The 10,242-nt window shown below is 50.3% G+C and overlaps 1 protein-coding gene across 1 annotated transcript; it reads right to left on the bottom strand.

Moving 5' to 3' along the window:
* Window positions 1-365: 365 nt before the first annotated feature.
* BCL2L10 (BCL2 like 10) lies at window positions 366-9,419 on the bottom strand. Its single transcript, XM_088148532.1, has 2 exons — window positions 8,872-9,419; window positions 366-1,522 (listed from the first exon to the last, which is right to left on the bottom strand). The coding sequence occupies exons 1-2, from the start codon at window positions 9,274-9,276 to the stop codon at window positions 1,391-1,393; spliced, it is 537 nt and encodes a 178-aa protein (XP_088004658.1). The 5' UTR covers window positions 9,277-9,419; the 3' UTR covers window positions 366-1,390.
* Between the last annotated feature and the right edge of the window lie 823 nt (window positions 9,420-10,242).

Genomic DNA, 10,242 nt, shown 5'->3' with positions numbered 1-10,242 from the left:
AAGACTGGCTGTGTTTGTTTCTCCACCTCTGCAAATGCTTTGAATTTGTGTTCATCACACGTACCACAGGCACACAGCCTCACAATGGCCTGGAAGGAGAGATTCCCAAGCTACATTGTTAGACAGAAAGTACACTGTGACATAAGCATCTGAAACATTTGCAAGAAATTTGCCTTGCATTCATAAACATGGCGTCAAGCCTCCCGCTTACTGGAACAAGGAAGCAATAACATTTATCTCCCCCAAGAGCAAACGAAAAGGATTAAAAACCAAGAACAGCTTTTTCCTGAAGGCATTTCCACTCTACCTGCATGTTGGGCCTTTAAAAAAAAAGAAAGAAATCCATGTTAAGTCCACTCATAGACTTGTTTAAAATAAAAATATTCAGTTGTTTATTCACATATTAAAACTGTACAAGCTAAAGGAAAGGACACAAAACACTTCTCAGGACTATTTTGTACATTACACAGTATATCAATTACCAAAACTAGAACTGTTAAACAAGTTATAAGACAGATGCAGCCAAGAAAGCAACTGGAGAGCTTTTCTTTTTTTAAAAAAAATGGAATTTAACAAAAATAGATGTTAACCAGCTACCAGTATTATACAATGATAAATACTTCAAAAATATATTAAGTTATATGGAGTTTCTGGATTTGACAGGAAATCCACAGAAATCCCAGCCTTCAATGGACTCCCAAATATACCAATTTTAAAAAGGTTCTTTTAATAGTTAAACAACTTCAGTTCAGAACTGGTTCTGCAGCCTTAACTGTTTTGGTATCAACATTCTTGACATCTAGTTGTAGTGTAAGTTAAGAGTTATGTCATTATAACAAAAACATGTAAGCTATAATGCTCTGTGCAACATGGAACTTGCAACTTTATGTGATTGAGTGGCCTCAGTATGATTTGCATTGCACCACAAGAGGAGTAAGCTCTTCATTCTTATTAATACTGGCTCACATTTCACAAGGCAATGATCCCTCCCCATCCTCCCCCCCCCACACACACACAAAGAAGAAAGGCAAACACGTCTTCCACTTGGTTCCATCACAAGCCCACCATGAACACGTAGCGTAACACCCAGCACTCCACAGTTCCCAGGACAAATGGTGACCAGGTACAGCCCTCACGCCAAGATCCAGAAGGTGCCCAGTCTCAGGATGAGCGCAAAGAGGCATTCACCGACCACTGGTAGTGCCAGAAGGTGATGTGCTCAACTAAGTTTTGCCCCAACTCTAGTTAAAAATATATATTTATATATAGGTTTCTATCTTCGACCGTTGTAGAAATATAGAATGGACGTTTCGCTGGGACGTTAGCAGTTTTAGAAAGGAGCGTGCCCACCCATCCCATCTCCCTGCAGTCTAAGTCCACCGATGTGTTCTTATCGCACCACCAAGAGGAAAGCCAAGCCCGCTAAGCCAAATCCTGCTGCCGCCATAATAGCATTGCTTATGGTGCTGTTCTGGTCAGCTGCATCCGAATCGTGCTTATTGAAGAAGTGGTAGAAGCCGTCCTAGAAGAAAAGAGAGAGCGAGCAACATTAGGAGTCACGTTCATCTGAGACTCGACCACTGGCAGTTTCAAGAGCTTCTCTGTAAGCCAGATAATTTGCAGACTCCCACAATCTGTTACCCATCAAATGTGCTGGACTTCAATGCCCAGAATTCCAAGTCACCATGATAACTAAGTATGGTGAGAATTGGTCCAGCTGACATGGAACACACCAGGTTAGAAAAAGTAGGTTAGTCTCATATTGGCGCAAAGGAGACATTTAATGGCATTGGTGGGACGTGACGTCAAAAGATAAGAGGATACAAGCAGTCTTAAGTTAGGAGAGAAACGAAGAGGTGCCAAGCGTGTGATGTTCCTCCACAAAGTGAGCTGACAAACAAAGAGCTGCAAATCTGGAAGCAACACTGTGGATGGCACTAGAGATGCTTCAAGCGTCAAGACTTTGCTACTTCAATATATTTCCAAATCAAGTGGAAGGAGGAGAGATCCTGAACACCCATTAGCTGAATATGCATCTTTGATCTTTTTGACCAAGGAAACAGGCACAGCCTTTTGCCAATAGGGACAGATGACTGTACCATCAGCGACAGAAAAAACAAGGGTTGCGCTATTGTGCTTGCAATAAGAACGCGGCTGCCCAAACTCCACTCGGGAAGCCGATATCCCATTCGCACAAAACCAAACATCATTGTTACGTGCGTGTGTGCTTGTGCCAGAAATGAACCAGCAGCTGTGTTGCTGCCTCTTTATTCAGAATAATCAAGAATGACAAGAATATGACTCCAGATGGCCATGTTTGAACTCCTATCTGGCAGATGTCTATGCAAATTGGCCCTGCCCTTAATTTCTTTCGGAACTATGTTCTTTACCACTTTAATTTGGGCAAACATTGAGGAGACGGGAGGGTGGATGTCAGTTGACGCGTTTGCCAGCAGCGGCCACTCGGATCATTAACATTCAGGTGGGCTGCTTCTTGAGCAGGAGAACCAAATGGCACGAGCCACCATTCAGAGCTACTAGGGCAAAGGTGCCGGAGCGATTCCAACCGCAGAAAATATCCAACACCCCAAAATAAGGAGGTTGAGAAAGAAATATGTCTTTCCCTCTTCCCTTTAAAAACAGAACAAAACCCTGCCATTACATTACTGAGCATCACTCAGATTTCTTCTAAGATGGGAGCGTTAGAGGAGGAGCAGTTAAAACAGTAAAGAGGGTTGTAACCAAGAGGAGAAATAGAGGCTCTAAAAGAAATTAAGGGAGGTAGAAAGTCTATATCCATCAATTACTTCCTCTTGCAGTGATTCAGCACGGCCAAAATGCTTGCAGAGCCTTCCCCAGGATTTGGGATTCAAGCTCTGGTCTTATAATACAGCAAGAATGTGTAGAACTACATCCCACCAGGCAGAAGAAGAGCAAGTAGATACACCCTGTGGGCGCATTTGGACTTCCATTTTCTCCTTCCAGCCACCAATACCAAGGGGTCTTCTTATTCAAGGCAGCATTCTCCAACCCAGCACGGTTCAAAGCTGCAAAGGACTACAATTCCCAGAATTCCCAGTTTCAGTCTCTATCCTTCTGGCAGGTCCTAAGAGGGGGAAGGTGGATCTAAGACAAAGCTTAGATGGCTGCCAGAAACCCTCCCAAGGTTATCACCAAATGGTTACTCTTCACGTTCCAGGAAATGAAAAGTTACATGATTGGTATTCATATTCAATAAAATGTAGTTAAAGTAATCAGGGTTTACTTTTTTTTTAATCCATAGCCCGCCCACCCTTGAACATAAAAGGCAAAGGTTGGAAAGATCTTGGAAATCATCTAACCCTACTTTCCATCCAGTGCAGAAGTCCACTATCATAGCAACCTCAGCAGATGAGTCAGCCAGCCTCTCTTCAAAAGCCTCCAGCAAATCTCCAAGGCAGTCTGATTCATTCATGAACCATTTTTCCTATTAGGACGTTCTATGTCCAACCAGAACTTACTTCCTTGTAATTTAAACTCCTTGTTTCCCACTTGTCTTCTGGGATGTCTGCCTCATCTTTTACGTGGTAGCCCTTCCCATCCTTGAAAACAGCTCTCGTGTCTCCCTGCAATCTTTTCTTCTCCAAGCTAAGCAATTCTTCTCCAGCACCTCCAACCATTCCTCACCAGCTGTTTCGTTCCAAGCTCCTGATCATCTGGGTTACTCCCCTCTCTCAACCTGGATAAAGGTGTCCACCTTGATGTAAGGGATAAAACTGGAGACCCACAATCTGTCATAGAAGCCAGTATCACAAATTGTCATTCTCCCCCACCCAAAAAAGAGTTTTCCCTTTTTGGAATGAAGATACCAGTCTTCTACAATAGGATTCCAATTATCAGCTCCTGGGAAAAGCAGCCACTTAAGTGTGGCTGGCAAAATTCAAATACACTGGAGAAGTTAAGTTCCTGGAAATAACTTTTTTTCGCAGTAAAGCCCATAACTACACCACATACCCACCACATGCAAAAGTCACACAAGGCGAATGTCCCAGCCTTGAAGAGTGTTGGGCTTCCAGACCTCTGTAGCCAGACATGACTCACACATGTTCTCATCCTCAAATCGCATAGGTGGGAAAAAAAATCTTATTGCCAGCAGACTTCAGAAAAACCTTATTGCCAGCTTCCAAGAAGATCCTTTTCCCTACCCGGGAAGCAGCATCTTATTTCACCTTTCATGGACTAGAAAATGCACTTTTGTCCAGTTTAAACCTTTGATGCAGCCTGTGGGCACCAGTCAAACGCAGAATACGATCGCAAAGATCCGGGGGTGGGGGCGGAAGGTGGAAACAACTGCCCACAAGTGAAGAGGTGGCTTTGAATAGACTTACTTTCTCTCCCCTGGCCTGTTTGAAAACCGAGAACTGAATGAAGGTTTCTATGTATTCTTTACCCGTAGTACTGTGAGAAATAGTTGCTTTGAAGTTGATTATTCACATTCCTGGCCAAGGTTTACACCCGCACCCACTCAACAATAGCTAGGGTTGGATTTTGCAGAGCAGCAAGAAATCCTACACTGGGGAGTGTTGGCGAGAGAACAAGCTTGTAATATACACAGAGGGAAGTTTCTATAACCTTCAGCTGGGCCAGATGCAAAAAAATAAAAAAAATTAAAAAGTTATCCCTTTGTTGTTGCTGACCTAAAAGATTAGCCAAGGACATTTCTTCTGCTATTAGCAATAACTTTCTCATCTTAGTGACCTCCAGGTGTCTGAGACTACAACTCCCAACTTCCCTAGCCAGTACAGCCAACAGGTTGGGATAGGTTGATCCTCACATCAAAAAAAAAAAAAAGGGGGGGGGTGTTTTGCTGGCAGCCATCCAGTAACAGAGTTACTGTAACTCACGGGGTTCCTAGCTACATTGCCACAAACCTTATCAAGAAAGATAAAAAACGGGCTAGACTTGAGCTATCAGCAAGGGCTAGAAAGATGCCAAGCACTTAAGAATGCAAAAAATTCTCTCTTGTTCTGATTATATCCAAGACAAAGCAACAGCTTTTGTTGGTGGTAGTCTAACTCAAATAGGTGGATGGGAAAGTCCAATAAAAACTTGCAAGAACAAACCACGTTGCTGGAGTTGCATTTGATTTCCCATGGGGCTTTGTAGAATCAGCTGTGCCAGAGTCTCAGGGCCTCGGTTCCAACTCTGCATTAAGCCACAAGTACCTTTTTAATAAATAATAATAAAAAGAAATCCCCCCCCCCAAAGTCACAAGTACCTTGGGGTTGGTTGGATCTAGGCTTTGTGGACCATGTGAACTGAGCCACTCTATATGCTAGCCATTTTGTGGCTTTGCCCAAGATGATGTGGCTTAGTCAATAAACCATGGATTGGCATGTGAAGCCAGCCAATGGAAAGACAGTATTAGGCTGGAGAAGGTCAAGTGCAGAAGAATTTCCACATTGCAGTTCTTGGCCCAGTTTTGATCAGAGATACCATTACAACTACCCAATCTTCACCACCCATAAGAAAAAAAGCAAAGATTTTACTGGAGAAGCCATGAAAACCTACCAGAACTGCCTGACATTCCTGTTTGCCTCAGTTTACTTTAAATAATGTATTTTAACCTTACAGAAGATGACATGAAAGACACTTCCCTGGCTGAACTTAACATGACAAGCTCTGCAGGGTTTATGAGAAGTTCATGGGAGGACAATCAACAGGATAGAATGTAAGAACTCAAGTCAATTTCTCCTAGATTAGACTAAAGGTCCAGGAACTACCCTCCCATGGTAGCCATCGCAGCCTTCAGAGAGCTCAGAAGCAGAGCTGGTATGAAACTGCAGCCTCCTGTTCCTCATTAGCTGGTACTCAACATATTTTCTCCTCTGAGCCTGGACATAATGTATAGTTGTAACTAGTATCCACGGACAGTCTTCTGCATGCATTTGCCTAACCCCATTCCAAGCCATCTAAGTTTGCCATTACACCAGAGTGCTAAAGCTGACGGGGAAAGCCCATGGCTCTCCGGAGGTTAATGGACTCTGATTTCCACCATCTGAACACAGCAACCAAGCAGACATTAGCTAATGGGAGGTGGAGCTCAATGACTCTAAATGTTGAGTGGGAAGTTCCCCACTTCTCCTTCTCATCTCCAAGGCATGCACGTGGTTAATTTGGTAACTTCGGGTCAGTCTCTGTCAGCCTAATATATTCCACAAAACCGTTTCATGGGGGCACTTCTATATATACACCTCTTGGAGGAAAAGTAGACTATACTGGAAACACAACTGCCATCTTAAGGCTTTGGAGATACCCTTCTTTACTACAGATAAAGGAGATACATCCTTTTGACTCAGCCACATTTTTCTCAATCAGCAGACACGAGCATAATTTCTGCTATTCCTTTCTTGCTCTTCATCTTTACTGCCTTTTGGTAAGGATCTGCCCTTGACAGCATCTGTGCAGCTTGAGCTGGTCCAGAATGTGGTATGTAATGGAGGGTGGAGAGCAAAACTTGTAACAAACATTGTAGGTCCTCCTTATGTTTCCCTGTTCCAAAGATTTTGGCTGGGAAATCTGTGCAAGCCTTAGGACACCACTTTCTTCTACCATAAACAAAGTACAGCTGGGTTTCTTTCATTCATCAAGGTTTAGGGCAAAAAGCTATCTTCCTATCAATACTGCCAGAGGAAGAATCCATTTGCTAGAACTCAAGAGTTCCAGATGCTGTCCAGTTTTGTAAAAAAGCAAATCGAATGGAGACCTACAAATTCTACATAAAGTATCAGCTGCATTTTCCATCTCCAGTTTCAAGGGACAGGCTGCTTTCCCACTACGTCAATTAAATACGAGCACATCTTGAGCAAAAAAAAGAGAAAAGAAAGCACTCTTTGGTTCAATGGTCAGGTCTAGGACACCACAGTTACAATCATCTGATGCAGAAATGCATGCACACCCACAGTTGCCATGGTGCACGCTTCCAAACTCCTGGGATTATACCACCCTCCTTCTATTTAACTACACACAGGCTCAATTCACACACCTTGCTAAGCCATAAATTGAGTTGCCCAGTTTTGCCTTAGTATATATGCAAATCCAGCCAGTGGCTTGTAAACCACTGTTTCAGTTCAACATGTTACACAAGCCCAGTGAGCTGTGGTTTATTTTTTGCAAACCATGGTTATCATGGTTTCATGAGATGCACGACTCTAATCTCAAGGTTCTTGATCTGAAGAGTACCATCTGTTTTCCTGCCAGGCTGGACTAGCATAAAGCAAGACAGCTGCTTTACTACCTGCCTGTGAACTAAAATTCACAGGAAACCTATTCCTCTGTAAAGTAAATATTTTTAAATACTGGACAACGTACGGGTCTGTTGGCAAGCAATCTACACTTGGAAGAAGATATCCAGGGGCGGCCCTTTACCTGGTCAGCCCTGAAGACCAGAACGGTCCTGCTTTGTGCTAGTCCCAATTTCAGAGGAGGCCGTTCGGAAGACAAGACCCTGTCAATCCAGAAGAACCAGGGCCCAACTGGGGGGAGGTTCACTCATCGCATTAAGCCAGGGTTTGCTTAACTATGATCTGAACAGGTCCTAGCAGGCTGGTTTCGAACAGCACATTAAACCCTAAGCTACAGTTAGACCACAGTGCCTGGAATGCACTAAAGCCATTAGCAGATGAATCATGTGGCTTAGCAGAACATGGGAAAAGCCACACCAGAGTAGCACGAAACTGTGCAGAGAAGCTCCCTGGGATGTGTCGGGGGACAGGAGGCTACCTTAAGCTGGAGGACCCGCAAGACTAAAGACAAAGAACTCTTGCCCCAATTCTGCCCATCCAGGCGGATTCAGGTGGCCTTCTGAAGAGGAGGAGAAGTTGGTTCGCCTGGGCAAAAGGCATCAACGCTGCAGGCCAAGCAACCAAGTTGGTGTTTTTTCAGGGCACCTTCCTTCGAAGCCCTTCACCCTGGCAGGCTCTGCTGGCACCCTCTGCTTCAAGGGAGGCGCCAGGGCCTCTAGCCTCCCTCGGCCGGGCACAGCTGGGCCCAGAAGCCAGGCCGCCCAGCCCGGCCTCCAACCGTGGGCAGCTCTTCTCCAGCGTGTGCGCGGCATGAATAATGCGGCTGCTCTGCGCTCAAGCTGCCGCCCGGAGCACAATTTAAAAAGAAACAAGCCCCGAAAGAGGGAAGAAGGGAGCAATGGGGGGGGGGGGGGAGGAGAGAGAGAGACCAGCGAGGCAGATTCCAAGGAAAGCGCTTTCTCAGGCAACTTCTCACGGTTTGTCCGCGTTTGCTTCCCTTATATGGAAAAAAATTATCCGGGCCTCCCTGATGCAACCAGCCGTCAGTCAACCCTCCCCTTCCTCGCCTCCTTCCCCTGTAATTCGGCTCCCCTCGTGGTCTGCATCGGGGCGACGGCTGGGAGACGGGCGGGGGGGGCGGGCGAGGAGGGGGCTCGCCAGCTCAGCACCGCGCCGGCGACCGAGCGCGCATCTCAAGCAGCCCGCGAAGCGTTTGCGCCAAGGTCATGCACGCCGCCACGGCGCTGCGGCCCAGGCCGGGGATGGCGGGGGGGAGGAGGGTCGGCGGCTGCCGGCCCTGCCTCTGCGGCGGCTCCCACGCGAGGAACGGGGCACCCGGCGCCGGGCAGGGTCTGGGCAGCGGACGCGGGGCTCCCTCCGCCAGGCGCGCGAGCGGGAGCGGAGCCCGGCTGCGCCGCAGCGGCCGGCCAGGCGTCTCCGCCGGAGCGGAGCGGAGGGGGAGGAAGCGCGGGAGCAGCAGCAGCGGCGGCGGCGGCCGCCCCGGTTGCTGGGTCGGTCCCGCGGGCGCCCGCGGAGGGCGAGGGGCCGGGGTCCGCCGCGCGCGCGCTCGCCCGCCCGCCCCGCTTACCCAGCCGCCATGCGCCTCCAGCCAGTCCCGCTGCTCCTCGGCCAGGTAGGCGGCCAGCGCCTCGACCAGGGCGCCGGGCTCCTCGCGAGCCCCCCGCTCGGCCAGCGCCGCCGCCAGGTTGCCCGCGAACACGACCAGCGCCACCACCCGGCCCCAGTTGAGGCCGCCCTCGGCTTCCATCTGCGCCGCCACCCGGCCCAGCAGGGCGGCCGCCTCGCCCGGCTCCGGCAGGGCCGCCGCGCCGCAGGCGTTGCGGAAGAAGAGGCGCTCGCGGCTCTCCAGCTCGTCGGCCACCCGCCGCAGCGTCTCGGCCGTGCGGCTGGGCGGCAGCGCCGCGCCCCCCAGCCGGTGCTGCACGTAGTCGCCCAGCAGCTGCGCCGTCTCCTCTCGCAGCGCGCCCGGCATGGCGACCTCTCCTGCCTGCCTGCCTGGCTGGCTGCCTGCCTGGCGAGCGCTTCGGGGCGGCGCGGCGGCGGGCGGGGAAGCGGCGGCGGCGGCGGCGGCGGCGACCAACAAGGCCCAATACCGGCGCCCGCCGCTGCCTAAGAAGCCGCCTCCGCCCCCGTTTGCCCACGTGTCGGCCGGCTTCGGCGGCTCCGCCTCCCTTCCCTTCCCTTCGCAGGCGCGGCGCGGCGCGGCCGGGAGCTGCGCCGCCTCTCTCCGGAGGAGGGGGGAACTGCAACGGGCGGGGGGCACGGGGCTGTGGGAAGGGGGGAGCCACCCGCGCGCTTGGCTGCGCTCTCCGCGCCGGTCGGAGGGGCGATTGCGGCGCGCGCGGGGAGCCCCCGAGCGGGAGCAGAGAGGCGCGGGCTGGGGTCCCGGGCTGGGGTCCCCGGCTGGGGCCCGCGGCCGGGGCCCGCGGCCGGGGCGGTCGCGCGCCGAGGACCCGGCCGGTCGGTTGACCAGGCAGCCCTGGGGCGGCTGGCCTGGGTGCTGAGCGCGCTAAATCAGCCGAACGGCCGGCCCGGGGCGTCGCCTAACAGGGATCTCTAAGGGGTGAGTTGATCGCAGAAGCCGCGGAGGGGCTCGCGGGTCAGCTAGTCCAGCCCCCGCCAGAGCTGCTCGCCCACCTCTCGAGATCCGCAGCGAAGGAGACCGCCCCGCTTCAGGTGCGGGCTGCTCCGGGGGCTGACCGCGGGATAGCCAGGAATGTCCTCCTGAGTCCATCCTAAACGGGGATAATCAAGCATTTCCTGCCAATTCCGCCCTAAGCCTACTTCTTTGTTTCTAACTCGCTGGTCTGGCCCTCCCTCTGGGCCAGCTGAGAACCTCCATACCTACATGACAACCCTGGCATATCCGAAGGCTGCCATCTTCTCTCCCCTCAACTCTTCTCCTTTGCCGAATAAACACCCCGAGTAATTCTTTCCT

Source organism: Python bivittatus, unplaced genomic scaffold (genome assembly GCF_059951505.1).
Source record: "Python bivittatus isolate LINGU-HERP-01145 unplaced genomic scaffold, Pbiv_v1 ctg000530_np1212, whole genome shotgun sequence".
Taxonomy (NCBI): Eukaryota; Metazoa; Chordata; class Lepidosauria; order Squamata; family Pythonidae; genus Python; species Python bivittatus.
The sequence above is the reverse complement of the archived record's forward strand: the minus strand, read 5'-3'. Positions and strand labels throughout refer to the sequence as shown.

Excerpts from the sequence above, each read along its gene's own strand:
- BCL2L10 (XM_088148532.1), bottom strand. The coding sequence starts at position 9,276 with ATGCCGGGCGCGCTGCGAGAGGAGACGGCGCAGCTGCTGGGCGACTAC. Across the intron at positions 1,523-8,871 it reads TGGAGGCGCATGGCGGCTGG|GACGGCTTCTACCACTTCTT; the intron begins GTAAGCGGGGCG and ends CTTTTCTTCTAG.